Consider the following 16,867-nt stretch of genomic DNA (forward strand, 5'->3'; position numbering starts at 1 on the left):
CAAAAAGATTATATTGCCTTAATATGAAATATATCTATTTATAGGTGGATCATTTTCCTAGATGGACCACACTTTATAGTTTATTTAATTTAGTTTATTTTGGAATAATATTGTGATTTTAAACTCGTGTTAAAGTTATCACTTAAATCACATAATTCATATAATTTCAATAATGGATTACAATTTCAAAAAGTCCTTAAAATTCTTAAATATTATAGCATATTAATTGGAAATGTTATGTATTATTAGGATCGAGTCTAATAAAATCTTTCTATCGAAATACAGTAAAATTTAGGTTTTTTCTTTAGTTATTTGATTATAAGAATAGAAAAATAATGGATTAGAAGAATCATAAGAATAAGAACTCAAAAAATATTTATTAATCAAACAATGGTTCTTTTAAAATTCTTGTATTAAACTAAAAATTACAAAAAGGTTAAAAATATAATGTGATCGAATAAAATATACAAAAAGTAAATTAAATTAAATTAGTAACAGTCCAATGATTTGCGGAATAAACACTTCTCCTCAACTGTATTGATGAATGAACAGGAGGAGAGTGAGAATATATATGATATAATAATATTCTATGGCTAGGCGATTACATTACATGATAATCTTGGACCTAAAAAGTAAAGGAAACTCTAACGATACTTAGCTCCTCCAGTGGGGGCATTTAGTCCTAGTACTACTAAAATGGAATTGAAGATTTAGTGAAATTCAACTCAGGTGACTACCACAGGTGTAGGAGCTCCTGCAATGGTGAGGTAAGATCGAGTTGAATGTTGAGTGGGATATGTGGTATGTGTTTCAAAGGATTTATTATTATTATTATTATTATGATATGTTTGATTGAAGCCAGACCACTTCATTTGCATGAAACTACTCTTCCTCCACGGACCCACATGCATTTTCTTCTCCTTCATTGATTTCTTTGCAGCATTGCACATCACTCGAACAATCGCACTTAAGTTCTCTGCTTTTCCAATATAAAACTGAGGCAAACACGACACCAGATGCTGGTAATTTTCACCCGCTTTTGCAATCTGAAACTGCTCTCTCAATTCCAATTCTATCAGAATATGAATCTGCTTCTTCCTTGTTGATGTCTTTGCAATCACTTCAATATATTCGTGACAACCTCCTGGAAACTTTTTCGTCGTTCCCCATTTTGAAATGCATAGCTTTGTACTGAATCCTCTGTCTCGGAGCTCCGTCACAACTTCTCTTCTCAAACAGCTGCTGCAATCCCATGGGTTTCTCTTCAAGCAGCTGCAGAAATCCGAACCCTTCACCTCTTCTATGATTCTACCAACCTCTACTCTCAATTTTGACCCACCTACATGGTAACGCTCCAATGTTTCCTGAACAACATTAAATCATTTTTAACTCCTGTCCTTAAACATCATCGTATTTCCAAACTCCCACCGATTTTAAAATATATAAGTAATATAAATATCATAATTTAAATTATATAAATGATATAAATATCATAAAACATAGTCAATTTTATAAAATTAAATTTTATTCAAATTTTATTTCTTAAAATAATATCAAATTTTATTTTATAAATTTAATCTATTATTCCACTCGTTATTAAATTATTTATTATTTTAGAAGATTAAATTAGCTTAAAATCATTTTTTTTTCTTTTAATATCATGATCTTTACACAATAACAAATATGACAATTCATTTTTTTTTCAAATGTTCCCATCCCTTTTGTTTTCTAATGTACACAAAAACACGTTGATCACAGGCTGACTCGATCAAGGAAACCATATCTTTTTTTTAAAAAAAAAGAATACGAAGTATCTATAACATTTTTTTTATCTATCAACTCAATTTTCAACTAGTTATGCCAAATAAATATACCTATATACAAATTAATCAAACAGACCCATACAATAACTTTCAAATCGATGTAAGTTAAACTTTAAAGGAATATTCGAATACTTTAAAGCATCAAACAGTTAAGATGTGGTGCAAGTTTAGCAAGCCACAACCACGAAAAAATAAGTAAAAAACAAAATATCAATTCTACCAATTATTTTTTGTTAAATAATATTGTCCCTATCAATTCTTCAAATCAAAACCAATATTCTCATATGTTAGACAAAAACAACAATCTCTCTTCCTTCTTTTTTTCTGAAATTAATTTATACACCAATTCACCTTAAAAGTAAAACCAGACCAATCAAATTGCTAATAATTTGAATGAATATATATTTGTTCATCATGACGATAGAAACAGATTCATATAAACTTTATCTAACTCAATCTTACAAAATTAATCGATAACTCAATCTTATAAAATTAATCGATAATTCAATTTTACCAAATCGATCAATCTTATAAAGTTAATAGATAACTCAATCTTACAAAATCGATTATATAAGATTCAATTTGTATTGAATTATATGTTTTAAAAGTATGAATGAAAGAACAATAAAACGAAATGAAAAAGAGAGTTCGTTGAATGAATGTTGAAAAAGTACCTGAAGCAGTGAGACCTGAGATTCCCAATACAAAGTGTTATCGGGTGAGCCATGAGAATGGGTGTTGTCTTGCCACCATAGATCTTCATCAAGCTCTGATTCATTGGAATAATATTCTTCATCAATGAACATAAACACTTTCTCTTCCAAGCTGTCCATCTTTTTTCTTTCACTCTTCAACAACACAACCAGAGAACAACTTCACCTTTCGTTTCTTCCTTATTATTCCTGTGCACCATGCAATAACAAATTCATCAACAATTAATATATTTTTTTACAAGTTGGTGGAAGAAGAGATCATAAATTCATAAACAAAATTATGCTCTTCTTACAGAAAAAATCAACATCTCCTGCACCTATTTATAGCCACAGACATGGATATGCATGACGTTAGGTTAATTATAGTCTTACCATCTTATTAATGCTTAATTTCCCATCATTACTTTTCAGAAAGACCAATTCAGAAGACAACCTTATCCAACCACAGTTTAGCAAAATGTCTCTTCAAACAAAACATTTTCATAACCACAATAATTTTTGTCACTCTAATTCAAACATTTAATGATGTGTCCCTATATTTTACCATACTTTTTATTTTATTTTTTGGTATTAAAGGGAAAAATAAATACATGACAATCTTTTTTCCTTACTGCTATTATTAGCTAGAAGTTTATATTTAGTGGTTGTTTCTTGGGATAAATGATTCTATTATTGTTTCCCTCTCAAAGGCCAAAAGTATTTAATTAGGGAAGAAAATATCTTGCACATTTTTCTTTGATTAAAATGATATTGTTTTTGAGGGCTCTGCATCAATATATCTAATTGTGTGGTGTAGCTGTAGGAAGTGATCATCATCAACCACCCATCATGTACAAAAATATCTGTTATACTAATCTCAATTTCAGGACCACTTTGCTTTTTCTGAAATATGAAATCAGGTTAATTATGATTATAATTATTTTACTCTTCAAGTAAATTATCAAATGGTAATTTATCAGTGTTAAATAATCCTTTTCTTTTCAAATATTCAACCTCATTTTCACATCTCAAGCATCCTTGAAACTAAAATAAAAAATTCATAGAACTATAGAAGAGCCACCACAATCCATTTTAGGAATAAAATATTATCAAAAATTTAGATTTTTGTATTTGTAAAAAGTATTAAATAGTAAAAAAGTGAATGTTGAGTGAGTGTGAAAATTTTTTAATATCAAAATAAATATGGTCCTTTTGGATTCAAATTTATCATTGGTCCATAAATATATATAAACTTGTGTAATGGTTCATCATGAAACCTAATGTATCTCATGAGACTTTTAAAAGTATATAGATTATTTCAATAAATTTTAAAAAATTATTGTTAATTTTTTTTCTATAAATTTAAATGTATAATATAAGAATTAAAAATGAGTTGAAAGTTTTAATTGATTATAATAAATAAGATAAACAATATATAAACAAAAAAAATCCATAAATTAATTATTTTTTTAAGTTTTAGATTGAAAATTATATTTTAAAATATGCTACAAAAGTTTTCCTCTGACATATATACTGACCTAAAATGATAAAAAATAAACATTGTTTTCCCATTATCAACGAATTAATTAAAATATTTCTAGCACTTTTAACATTTGGGTGGAGATTGATTAAGCATTAAATATATTTTGAACTTAGATTGGCAAGTTAAAATTAATCATGTATATGTAGGAAACAATTGTAGTGATAGTTTGGTAAATATATCTTGTTACCAAGAGAATAATCTTGTGGTTTATAAAAGTTTCCCATCTCAAATTTGTTATTAGTCACTTATTGTATTTAAAAAATCCTCAAAGTTAGAATAAATTTAAAAAAGGAATATTATATTTAAAATACATTAATTTTGAAACAAATCAAAAAGAAAAAGGTCATAATGTTTTTTTAAAAATTGTTATAATTACAGTAAAAATGTGAAGTAAGTTTGAGAGTTAGTTTAGAGAAAAGAGATTGTGGCTCATAAACTGAGTTCATTATCTTCTCTTATCCACACATGCAAATGCAAAGATGACGATGCAACACTCTTCACTTTCTCTCTCCCAAACCAAAATCCATGGCTGCAAACCCTTTTCCCCTTTCATGCTCCAAAACCCACATTCTCCGTCTCCCCGCCCCTCCCAAGCCGCCGCTTCTCTGCCACCGCCACTCTCTGCTCTGTCGCCGTTACCGTTACAGTTACAGTTACACTTACAGTTACCCTTCTTGCGCTCCGTCACTCACATGTAAAGCCGCCCAGGTTTCTGTTGCCGAGGAGTCATCGGCGTCCGGTGACAACTGGGTTCCGGTTGTTCCGCTGGCGGCGCTGCCGAGGGGGGAGCGGCGTGTGATCATTCAGGACGGCGAGACCATACTGCTGCTGTGGTACAAAGATCAAGTTTTTGCCATTGAAAATAGGTCCCCTGCTGAAGGCGCCTACACCGAAGGCTTGCTCAATGCCAAGCTCACCCAGGTCACTTTCACTTCCTAGTTTATGCAAATCTCAGTAATTATTATTGTTAGCCTTAGAGGGGTTCATGAATTGGAGAATAAAGCTATTGTAGAGATGTTGTGTTACTAATATCTTATCATGTTGAGAGTGGAAATTATGTTGTTCCAAAACTCATTCATCAAACTACATTTTTCAGGTTTTTTGTATCTGCTTTCCCGTTCTTCCTGGGAAAGAGGAAAAATATAATCCCCATCACTCACTAATTAACCCTAAAATATAAAGATTATATTTTACATGTAACACATTCAATGTTACTATTGTCTCGGTCCTTATAGTTACCCCCCATATTAAGTTGTTTTCGTTATATTTCTAGAAAAATTTAAGTTTTAGTCTTTATAAGACAAAATTATATGTTTTAGTCCTTGCACGTGAATGAAAGTCAATATATGAAGTCCCAATTCTTCAAAATTTAAAATGTAGTACCCATTTTTAATACCGGTTCTCCTCAAATAGTTCCAAATTGGTATCCAATTTTTATCTTTTTCTAAGATATGGTTTGAATAGTATATGAGACAATCATATTTGTGTTTATGACACGAGAGAAATCGGAGTACATACTCTTTCATTCATTCTTTGAAGAGATCCAAAATGGATTCAAAAAGGGATTTGTGGACACTTCAAGCTGCGATTTTTGTATAAATAATAAGAGACAAGGTTTTGGAACATTAGTGGAGATATGAAGGTGTTGAGCTTCTTAAATTTGTTGATGAACTAAACTTTGAAGGTTGTGTTTGTTTAGTTCTGGATGATAACAAGGCATCTCCAATGCAAGACTCGTAAATTTAAAACATAGATCTTATGAAAAACTCTCAGTGTATCATGTTGATGTGGTATAGTACAGGTCTTAAAATTAAGACCTGGGTTTTAAGAGTTAAAAAAAAACTAATATCAACGTGACTTCAAACCAACATTAAATTAATATTTAACTAGAATAAGTAAATTAATTTTTAATGTTGTTAAAAGTTGATGTGGGAATAAGAAATTGTAAGTTGTGGATGTTATGAGGTCTCACCATTGGAGTAAAACTAGCAAAAGTTATTTAAAAGTGATGTGAGATGGTCAGATCCACATAAAGTAAAATAAGATTGCTTGAGAATTTCTTATAAAACCCTTGCATTGTAGATGCTCTAACATGAAAGGAAAATTAGCATTAGATGGTAATTTATCTATGCTTTTGAATTGTAAGTTATTATATAGAGCAATACTTGTTTTGAGTTCTACCATACATGTTTTTATTGACATAGTTGATCAATACTAGTAATGATTTAAACAAAAACTGTATTTTTTTTTATGATCACATTTCTTTTTTTTTTAAATTGGAATCATCATAATTATGAATTAATGAGAAAAGGTCAACATTCTCTTTATCAATATTTTGCATCTATTTTATAGACTTTTGTTCACATATTCATGATGTATTGTGTCTTAAATTTGAAAAAATTTATTTGTCCCCATATTTGTATCTTATCATATCTGTGTAACTAGGCTTCATAGAAGTTAAGTCCCGATTTCCCCTGCTAACATCGGAAAAACCGATGTAAAAATTCCCCATTAAAAATAATTGGTCAGAGAGTAAAAACTGTAGTTTCCTCATACAGGGACTAAAGCTTAAAATGATGGCAATCATAGGGACCATAACAGGACATATTATCATATAGTTTGACCTTTATAACTTACGCTACTTGCTGCTTGTAAATTCGGATACCAATTCCCTGCCCTGGTAGCATGATCGTAAAAGGAAACATGAGATTGTGAGATAGTTCTTTTTGTGTTTCCAGTGTGTTGTGCTGTTTTCTTTTTATTTTGCAAATAAAAAATCACTTTTAGCATTATGCTGAAGCAGTGGCCATTGGGTTAAAAGTTTAATGATTTATCATATTTGAAAATCCTTGATGAATGTGTTCATTATGAGTCTTGCTTGACTGATAATGAGATGATCTTTTACAATTATTATGCAGGATGGGTGCATAGTTTGCCCATCAACTGATAGCACATTTGATCTGCGAACAGGAGATATCAAAGAATGGTATCCAAAAAATCCTGTTCTGAGAGTTCTCACACCCGCTTTGAGGAAACTCTTTACCTATCCTGTGAAAAGTGATGAACAAAATATCTACATCAGCCTGAGAGGTGGGAAAACCGATGCTTCTGCAGAAATTGTCTTTAGCGGGAAGGCTCAACCTGGTGTAACTGCAACTGATGTCAATGTTGAAGAGGTAACAGCTATAACAAACTGATAATTAATCTGGACCTATGCTATTACATTCCATAGCTGCCCTTTTGACTTATTGACAAGTTGTATGACATGGTTAGGTTAAAATGGTTGTTGATGAGGATCAAGAGGGATTTGGTTTTACTGGGAAGAATGAAATAATAAATGGGAGAGCAGCTGTTATTGGTTTCCTCCTGTTGTTGGATTTTGAACTTTTAACAGGTAAGGGTCTTTTAAAGGGAACAGGTTTCTTGGACTTCTTATACTCCGTCTCTAATGCTTTCAATTAGACATCATCTGTGTTATATCAGCTACGAAAATATTCATCTGACCCTCAGCAGGATAATATGTCCTGTTAGTGTTCGCATTTCCATTTTGTAAGTTCTGTATCTAGTATTGAGTTTAGATCTTGGTAAATGTACAACCTTTTGTTTTGTGTTTTGATGTTACTCTCTGTATACCATACACATTTTTAAAGGTCATAAATGACAGTGGCATTTCAAAATGTTGTCTTCTCCATGCATTTCTTCTATGGGGATCGTTGATCATCATCAAGTGTTTGTTTGGTTTGTGATAGAGATAGAATATAACTCAACCCAGTCATGTGTTTCGACCCAACTGTGTAAGCTTTAGGAACTTATGGTTTTTATTCACCAAGAACTTTTTTCACTTTTAATTACAAAACGACTGTGTTATTTTTACTTCGTTTTCTCTTATAGAAGACTTGCATAGGAATGAGTTAAAATGTTGTTTTCAGTATTTTCTGTACAAATTTTCCAAATGGGAAAATACATAATTAGTTTCAACATTATTAGACGATTTCTAGTGGCATTTCTTGCTTTCTTTCATTACACAATCTAATTGTCTAACAAAGTGCTTCACCAAAGCATCTAGTACACATGATTTAGAACCACTCATCATTTTTATTAGGGATGAAAAAAAAGTTCAAGCCGCCAACCCGACCAAAAAAGGCATGTTGGGATTTAGTTTCCAACTGGAGAGCCTGAATCAATCCGGTTCGTCAAAGTCTGACAGTCTAACTTTATTAAAAAAAATTAAACATACGACGTGACACTTCATATTAGCACAGTTCGATAGTCCGACCATGGTCTGGTATAGTTTGGCCAAAATTTGAAACAATCCATAACTCAATATTAGCTTGTTTTCATGAAAAAAATAAAAAATTTCAAACCATTTCCATGTGATATTAGATTTTTTATTATAGAAAAAAAAAACATGTGGGTCAGCCTGATAGTGTGCTAAATTGGGTTATAAAGTTCAGTTTCTCCTTACATCACCCTGTTTCTCCCTACATTACCCTGTATTCCTTTCTACATCCCCACATTTTTTAGAAATTTTAAAACTATCTCTTACATTTCAAAAAACCCTACACCTCACTTTTTTTCTTCAACTGATTTCAAAATTTGTTTAAAGATTTTTCCAGTTTTCAACGAATTTTAAAATTCGTTGAAATTTTAGAAAAATCTTTCGGTGGACTCCGAAATCTGTTAAAGAAAATTTTCTTCAACAGATTTTTTAAATTCATTGAAGAATTTTTTTTTCAACTGATTTTGAAATCTGTTCAAGGATTTTTCATAAACTTCAACAAATTTTGAAATCTGTTCAAGAAGAGTATTTTTGGAACGTGGAAGTGTAATGAGAAATGTGAAAAGATGAAGGGAGAATCACTCCAAAATTTAACTTGCTTTTGATTTTCAACACACACAAAAAACTGTTTTTAGTAGTTCAATATCAGGTCGGGATTAAATAAGTCGGGTTGACCGTTTTGTCATCTCTAATATTTTATTCAGCTGTTGTTAATTTTCTTGATCAAATAAATGGACGACATGAGTTAGAAGAAAGGTGATATTTTTATGAAATATTTTCCAAGCCACGAGAGAAGAATTATTTTGTTGTCAAAATGGACACGAGTTGTTGATTGAGGTTCATATAGTTGACGTATCTAATCACAAAAGTTGAACTCTTCAACCATTATTCTCTTTACACAAAAAGTGACTCTCTTAACTAAATATATAGATTAAGGTTGACATTTTAAGATATTCTTTTACATATTTTTATTTAGTTGAAGACACGCAATGAACTCTGGTTGTATGTTGTTTCTAATACGATTTCTGGGTTGCTAATGAAACATCATTAATGGCATGATGTAAACAGAAAACAACAAATTTTCACTTTTCCATGCCCGCTTTGAATTCTCACTTGGGCTTTAAGCAAACTTATATAATATTGATATTTAGACCTCAAGTTCTTCTCATTGAATGAATGGACCCCAAATCAATTGTTGGACTATTTTGTTAACACAAGTTGCTCTACTTGCACAATCTAATTTTCTTTAACTTTTTGTCGTTCTCATAAAGACACCATCTATTACCATCTCGTGAACCAAATGAAACATTTCTGTTCAAACTCTCCATGGTTTTTGGAATATAGTTTGTGTACAAAATGACATAGCTCGTGTGGGCATGTATAACTTGCATTTGGTATGAAAATTCTTCTTTTCCTTTCCACCATTGAATCAGAGTTATGTAAATCGTGTTTTTCTTTTTATAAAAGCACCAAATTGGTGCAGTTTTTCTTTTAAATTATTAAAATGAGTAGTATTAACAATAAATGTACAATTATTTAAATATGAATTAAAAAAATGGTGTCTGTCAACACGATTTTTCTTAAGAAATGTGATGATTATTGAGTGTACACTCTTGTTGGAAGAAAAATTTAGCAAAGTCATACTTAAAAGAATTAAAGCATATTTTATGAATAATATAATACCTACAAATATCACTATTCACAGAAAATTAAAATTAAAATTTAATTTATATTTTATTAATTAAATTTAACTAAAATTAAATTTTAATTTATATTTAATTTAATTTATATTATATATATTTTTTAATTTTATTTTAAAAATTTATAAATTTTTTTTTAAATATTTATAAATACATACAAATATGCCTACATTTTTAAATGTTTATAGAATATGTTTTCAAGCCATAACAGATCAATCTTCTTCTATTGCAAATTGAATATTGGATAAATATGTCATACCCGTCGTCATCCTACTAATATAATAATAATAATAAGGTCATAAAATTAGACATTATTTTGTTCACATTGAACTTATCTCTGTTATTAAATATCATGAAGTCGGTACGTGCTTTTCTACATATAGTCATACATACCTTATGAAGAAGAGGTCTCAGGAAGGGTCCAACACGACAGCACTCAACCACGCGCTAATCACCACGCGCACACCTCTGGCTCCAAGTAATTGTGTGTATTATCACTCCTCGGGATGCGCGTGGGCTTCCAAAGCAATAACTGAGCATTGTAAATCAAATTCACGTGTAACAATTTTCTCAACAAGTGGAAGATTCATTTCGAAAATACAAAAACATTGATTAGGAGTTCAAATAAAATATATTAACAAGTCAACACAAATTAATTTTTTTATTAAAATTACGAAAAATGTGACAAAATTATATTATAGATACTTTCATGATAGCTAAGAAAGTAAAGTTATCATTTTTCCATTGATAATATAGTGTATTTAATGGAAAAAAAATATTATTAATCGTATGAGTTAAAAGAATTTTATTGGTATACAGACAGAGGTGGTGTTGTTATGATTCCTTTGTCCCTCCAAGTTGGTTAGACTTTACTTAATTACATGCATTTTGATCATATAGTTTTACTTTGACTTTGAAAATTTTGACTTTCGATCCTTCCACCGTCCTCTTACTATGTTGCCTCTTTCAATCTCTCTGACTCTTAAATTCTTCAACCCTATATAAACCACACCGTCCTCCATCTCTCTCTCACAGATTCAACAAACTCAGTACAGATACCATAATCTCGGTTACCCAAATGAGTAAAAGTTCAGCGCTGCATGCAATTTGTCCAAGCAGGGACCACAAGTTTAAGGGTGTTCGCCGTCGCAAATGGGGCAAGTGGGTGTCGGAGATTCGCGTTCCGGGCACCCAAGAGCGGCTCTGGCTGGGAACCTACGTCACGCCGGAGGCGGCGGCGGTTGCCCACGACGTCGCCGTATACTGTCTCAGGAGGCCTTCTTCGTTGGACAAACTTAACTTGCCAGACACCTTGTCTTCTTACAGTGGTCAGCTGAGGGACATGTCTCCAAGGTCTGTTCAGAAGGTGGCTTCCGATGTTGGCATGGATGTTGACGCCAGAAACATTGCTGCCGGCGGAAGTTCAAGTGGGGTGGCACAAAGTCAGGAGAGTGAGAAGAAAATGGAGGAAAGGAATGGCATTGTTGGAGCTGATGATTCTGATGAGTTTTGGTGGAATGGTTTTGAGGGCTATGATACTGCGACTTGGAAAGGAAGTGGTGAAGATTGTGCAGATAGGGATGCCTTGAACATTTCCATTGAAGACTATCTTTAGGTGGAGAAATCAAGCAGAAACTTTTTCCCTAGCCGTCATTGACGAAAGAGAAGAAGAAATGTTCAAGTGATCAAGGTTTCATCTACAGTGATGTTTTTTGACTTTGATGTATATAGTCTAGATAGTTATCCTCACAAACTAAAGAAAAAAATGTAATTTCTCTTAGCATTTCCACGTGTTTACATCAGCTGGTGTAATTTGAGTTGTCTTTTTGAAGAAAAGAAAAAGGCCAAAAAAAGAAGGTCAACCACTCAAAAACAAAAATGAAATTGGTGAATCTGACACTTTCACACCACATGCATTTGTGCAAATTGCTGTAACTCCTTGGAAAACGCACGCAGACTTGAGTGCGTTTACCTTTTCTTTTTACCACAGGCGCAATTCAGCATTGACGAAAATGTTTCTTCAAGAAAATAATTCAACCCGTTTACTAGTAATTTTTCAACCTATAAATTATATAAATTAAGCTAAACAGGTAGAAATCACGTTTTGTGTAAAAGTTAAAAAACAATTGTACGAACTGATTATGAAAAAAAGAAACTGGTTTTGTAAGTATTTTAAGGAGTGAAGACTTACCTTGATTAGTTGGCATTTTTGTCGAACAGCTGGTGGGCACAGAAAAGTAGCAACTGACTGCAGATAATAACTACGGAGCACGAGACAGAATCGCTACGCGTCATGTATGCACAGCGAAATCAAATACTCCCACCAAAAGTAAACGTTCATAATATTTTGGAATTTTGAAATCAGCACACCGTCTGATAAGCGGAATAACCATACTGTAAATTCATCCATCACCTGCATGAGTAAAAGCTTTTGCAATTTAGGAACAGGACAACAATAAAACACTAAAATTGATAGAGTTATATTTACATTTTGTAATCAAAATTCAAGTTCTTTTTATTAATTACTAACCTGAATATTAATTTTTACAGTAGTGAATTGAGTGCAAGTATTAATTTTATTTCTTTAATTTTATAATTATAAAAAAATTATAATCTAAATTTAAAGTGGTAAATTATTGGTAATTTAGCGAGGCAGAACTTACAAGGGACGAGACAGTTTCGAACTCCAATCTCATTGCTTTATCCATAACTTTTGGAAGTTTTTTTTTTCCTCAGAACAGAGATAGAAATAAGTGTTTTGTTCTTGTGCAAAAGGTAGATGTGATGCAATAAAAAAAATTCGTCTACCTTACTCTATTGTTGATAGAAAACGAATTTTAATAATCTTATTGGAAAATTCATCTGAAATCATACCATAACACAACAATCACTTAATCACACCAACAGATGAAAATATAAATAAACGCAGAATATACATTTAATATGGTTTAGTACCTCAAAACCTATATCTACAATTATTTTTATAAAACGACTCAAACTTCTGACTGAGAAAAGAATGGTGGTTGGTTAATTGGACTTGTCGTAAGTATCTTATGTTTCTTGCAGCATTGCATAACGCTACATCAATCAATTAGGAAGATTTTATTTTAGGTTTAATTACTTGTTCCTACATCATCCAATTAGACAGATTTTATTTTAGGTTTAATTATTTGTTTGCCCCTACTTTTATGGTTGTATGTCAAATTGGTCTTCGTTTTTAAAAAAATATCAATTTCATCCACTGTTAATTTTTTATTGATAGCGTTAATTGTGTGGTGACGTAGAAAAGAAGTGTAGTGATATGAGAAAAGACATTTACAACATATGATGCATTAGGGCTGGATCTTTCTAATGTGGAAATTGGGGATTAGGATTTAAAAAAATTATCAACTTCCAAAGGGCCTTCTCCACTACTACCTTTGTGTTGGAGCGGAACAGGAGCTCAGGAGCTCCAAGGAACTATGGCCAACGACTTCAAGCATCAAACACCACTACAAAAATACCAACATGAATCCAAGATAACATTGCAATGTTACAACCGCCATTGTCCTCACCTCCTTCCAATCTTATCGATGTTATCTGTTACTTGAGACACTGTTGGCATTGGCAACACCGTCCCTTTTCTCCTTTTCTTCTTTCACAGCTAGCACTGTTAGATTTGGTGTTATTAGAGTCATTCGCACAATCTTTTTTGCAGCCACACGCACATAGTCAAACCCAACCCTTTCTTTTTCTTTCCAAACCTAAGAAAGCACACAACTTTTCTCCACCGCGACAAATAATAAAAAGGCAAATTTTTTGCTCTCAATTCAGTTTGGACCAAGATATGCATGTCACTACTACAAGATCCTCAAGATCTATGATTTTTATCAGCACTTCGCTTTCTTGGATTTTACATGACACAACGAGAGGAAGATTTGATTGTCCTAAATGAGAAAAAATCTTGAAAATTTTGAACTTAATGTTAGTTCCCTTTTGTGAAGAAAATGTGGGAAGAATGAGATGATGTGAGAAATTGATAAAATGTGAGTGAAAGGGAAGAACAAATGTAAAATAAGTGCGTATAGAGATAAAACTGTGGATGAAATTGATACTTTTTTAAAAAATAGGACTAAATTGACACACAACAATGAAAATAACAACAAACAAAACAATTAAACTTTTATTTTATGTATAAATAAGCATCACATACTGAAAGCACAAGAATTAAGAAACATCACATTCAAGTTTCAGAATTATCATGGTTTACAAACGGCTAGTTTTCTTAGTCAAGCCTCCCAAAGCCCTTGCCTTCTCTCTCAGAACAAATTTCTGTGTCTTGCCAGTTGATGTCTTTGGCAGATCAGAAAACACCACAGTTCGAGGAGCCATATAATGAGGCAAAAGATTCCGACAAAATTGAATAATCTCCTCTTCTGTAGCAGTGCAGCCCTCCTTGAGTTTCACAAATGCACAAGGTGTCTCTCCCCAATGATCATCAGGTCTCCCAACAACAGCTGCTTCAAGAACTGCTGGATGACTGAAAATCACTCCTTCTAACTCAATTGTGCTGATATTTTCTCCCCCAGAGATTATGATGTCCTTTGACCGATCCTTAAGCTCAATGTATCCATCAGGATGCTTCACTCCCAAATCACCACTCCGAAACCATCCACCTTTAAATGCTTCTTCTGTTGCTTCCAAATCTTTCAGATAACCATTCATGATAGTGTTGCCCCTGAACATCACCTCACCGATTGTTTTGGCATCGGCCGGTACACTCTTCATTGTTTCGGGATCTTTAATATCTAGATCTTCCAATCCAACATGAGCCACTCCTTGTCGGGCCTTGAGTTTTGCTTGCGCAACTCGAGACAGATTGTTCCATTCTGGTTTCCATGCACAAATTGACGCTGGACCATAAGTCTCTGTCAAACCATAGGAATGAGTCACACCAAATCCTAGCTCTTCCATCCGAAAGATCACATCCGGCGGAGGGGGTGCACCACCTGTCATCACTTCCACCTTCCCAGAAAGTGGCTTCCGCACTTCAGGTGGTGAATTGATTATCATGTTTAAAACCGTGGGTGCACCTGACATGTGGGTAACCTTGTGCCTAAAAATATTGCCAAATATGCCTTCGGCAGTCACTTTTCTTTGGCAGACATTTGTGCCACCTTGAACAGCAATTGCCCAAGGGAGGCACCAACCATTGCAATGAAACATGGGAACACACCACAGGTACACCGGCATAGACTTCATCTCGTTAAGCAGAACAGTAGCAAGAGAATTAAGATAGGCACCTCTGTGACTATAGATCACACCTTTGGGGTTGGATGTAGTCCCAGAAGTGTAATTCAGAGAGATTGGATCCCATTCATCTTTTGGCCTCCTCACCTTGAATCCAAGGTCCCCTCTTTCTATAAGATCCTCATATATCAAATCGTTGCTAGCATGGAGAGGTGATCGGTCACCACACTCCAAAATTAAGACCAACTGGGGAAGATTGGTCGTGGTTTTTGAAAGGATTTGAAGTGCTCCCCTAGCAATATCGAGTAATTCATAATCAACAAAAATAAGTTTAGCCTCAGAATGTTTTAGCAACAACAAAACCATTACAGAATCGTGACGTGTATTTAGGGTGCAGAGAACAGCCCCTGACATCGGAACAGCAAAATGTAGCTCATACATTGCTGGAACATTAGGGGCCAATACAGCAACCTGATCAAGCTCAAACAATCAAAAGTAGTTCGATATGCATCATGTTCCACTAAAACCGACCGAATCAAACCAAACAAAAAAAAAAGTTTGACTTTTTATCCAAAGAAAAGAGTGAAATTGAGGTAAAGGGTAGGGAGCGAAAGAAACAAACCACATCGCCGGGAGCAAGACCGACACCGAGTTGAGAAATGGAAGAAGCGAGTTTGACGCAGCGCTGGTGGGTCTGTTGCCACGTGTAGGTAACGTCGCCGAAGACGACAGAAGGTCTGTGGCGGTAAACGACGGCGGCGCGTTCCAAGAAGGTGATCGGAGTGAGCGGAACATAGTTAGCAGAGCAGCGGATACTTCCTTCCATCTATCTCTTTCCTTTGGGCTTTCCTTACTCTGAAACCCTCTAAGAGCGTGCCACATTCAAGGATACGCAGTTACTATTTAATTATATTTGTTTTATTTATACTTATCTTTTTCTTTCATTTATATTTTACAATCTATTACGATAATATAATGTTGTGTGTTAGAATTTTATATCAAAAAGTAAAATAAATATAGTTAAATGAATGTATTTTATTGGTTAAGGAAGTTTATTTGTCGTTCTTATCCTTTCTCAATTTTTTATGCACGTGCGGATCTTTTCTATATGCATGAATACGATAAAAGTTATTAAGAAATAGATGATATAAATTAAATATATATATATATATATATATATATATATATATATATATATATATATATATATTTACCAGCAGGTTATTTTCCTGTCAACAAATAAGTCACTAAAAAAACTGTTACATTTTTATAATCCAAACCTCAAAGAATTAGACAAACTTTTTTTCTTCAATATCGTTTCATCTATATTCATATTTATTTTTCAATTTCACTTTTTAAATAATATTTCTTTTTAATTTACTTTTTAATAATTATTTCTCTAAGTTTAACCACTTTTTCTTTTTACAATTTTTTTTTTTAAATTTAAACATATAAAATAAATAGAAATTATTTTATTTTTGTAATTATAACAATAATATTTATTATTTTTTACTATCCTAAAAACAAAATGTAAACACATGTCTTCCCTAGTTCACAATAAAAAAAATAAAAGTCCACTAATTGACTTTATTATTCACATT

The 16,867-nt window shown here is 32.6% G+C and overlaps 4 protein-coding genes across 5 annotated transcripts; 2 read left to right on the forward strand and 2 right to left on the reverse strand.

Moving 5' to 3' along the window:
• Nucleotides 1–450: 450 nt before the first annotated feature.
• Nucleotides 451–2,837, reverse strand: LOC108320848 (uncharacterized). The gene is made up of 2 exons (XM_052869383.1): nucleotides 2,498–2,837; nucleotides 451–1,364 (listed from the first exon to the last, which is right to left on the reverse strand). Exons 1-2 carry the CDS (start codon nucleotides 2,654–2,656, stop codon nucleotides 726–728), a joined length of 798 nt encoding a protein of 265 aa, XP_052725343.1. The 5' UTR covers nucleotides 2,657–2,837; the 3' UTR covers nucleotides 451–725.
• Nucleotides 2,838–4,520: 1,683 nt separating this feature from the next.
• On the forward strand, nucleotides 4,521–7,735 carry LOC108320792 (uncharacterized). The gene is made up of 3 exons (XM_017552332.2): nucleotides 4,521–4,979; nucleotides 6,977–7,234; nucleotides 7,332–7,735. The coding sequence occupies exons 1-3, from the start codon at nucleotides 4,584–4,586 to the stop codon at nucleotides 7,518–7,520; spliced, it is 843 nt and encodes a 280-aa protein (XP_017407821.2). The 5' UTR covers nucleotides 4,521–4,583; the 3' UTR covers nucleotides 7,521–7,735.
• A 3,159-nt stretch (nucleotides 7,736–10,894) lies between these two features.
• LOC108320861 (ethylene-responsive transcription factor ERF020) lies at nucleotides 10,895–11,916 on the forward strand. Its single transcript, XM_017552414.2, has one exon. It carries the CDS (start codon nucleotides 11,116–11,118, stop codon nucleotides 11,650–11,652), a length of 537 nt encoding a protein of 178 aa, XP_017407903.1. The 5' UTR covers nucleotides 10,895–11,115; the 3' UTR covers nucleotides 11,653–11,916.
• A 2,257-nt stretch (nucleotides 11,917–14,173) lies between these two features.
• On the reverse strand, nucleotides 14,174–16,183 carry LOC108320826 (butanoate--CoA ligase AAE1). 2 transcript variants are annotated; one of them, XM_052869384.1, is made up of 2 exons: nucleotides 15,889–16,183; nucleotides 14,174–15,558 (listed from the first exon to the last, which is right to left on the reverse strand). In XM_052869384.1, the coding sequence occupies exons 1-2, from the start codon at nucleotides 16,146–16,148 to the stop codon at nucleotides 14,283–14,285; spliced, it is 1,536 nt and encodes a 511-aa protein (XP_052725344.1). In that variant the 5' UTR covers nucleotides 16,149–16,183; the 3' UTR covers nucleotides 14,174–14,282. The 2 variants fall into 2 exon arrangements, with proteins under 2 accessions (XP_052725344.1, XP_017407860.1); XM_017552371.2 differs by having other exon boundaries at nucleotides 14,174–15,737; nucleotides 15,889–16,168.
• Nucleotides 16,184–16,867: the final 684 nt, after the last annotated feature.

Source organism: Vigna angularis, chromosome 10 (assembly GCF_016808095.1).
Source record: "Vigna angularis cultivar LongXiaoDou No.4 chromosome 10, ASM1680809v1, whole genome shotgun sequence".
NCBI classification, from domain to species: Eukaryota; Viridiplantae; Streptophyta; class Magnoliopsida; order Fabales; family Fabaceae; genus Vigna; species Vigna angularis.

Coding starts and splice junctions, on each gene's coding strand:
- LOC108320861 (XM_017552414.2), top strand. CDS start 11,116: ATGAGTAAAAGTTCAGCGCTGCATGCAATTTGTCCAAGCAGGGACCAC.
- LOC108320848 (XM_052869383.1), bottom strand. CDS start 2,656: ATGGACAGCTTGGAAGAGAAAGTGTTTATGTTCATTGATGAAGAATAT. Junction 1,365..2,497: donor CTCAGGTCTCACTGCTTCAG/GTACTTTTTCAA, acceptor AATGTTGTTCAG/GAAACATTGGAGCGTTACCA.
- LOC108320826 (XM_017552371.2), bottom strand. CDS start 16,092: ATGGAAGGAAGTATCCGCTGCTCTGCTAACTATGTTCCGCTCACTCCG. Junction 15,738..15,888: donor GTCTTGCTCCCGGCGATGTG/GTTTGTTTCTTT, acceptor GAGCTTGATCAG/GTTGCTGTATTGGCCCCTAA.
- LOC108320792 (XM_017552332.2), top strand. CDS start 4,584: ATGGCTGCAAACCCTTTTCCCCTTTCATGCTCCAAAACCCACATTCTC. Junction 4,980..6,976: donor TCAATGCCAAGCTCACCCAG/GTCACTTTCACT, acceptor ATTATTATGCAG/GATGGGTGCATAGTTTGCCC. Junction 7,235..7,331: donor CTGATGTCAATGTTGAAGAG/GTAACAGCTATA, acceptor TGACATGGTTAG/GTTAAAATGGTTGTTGATGA.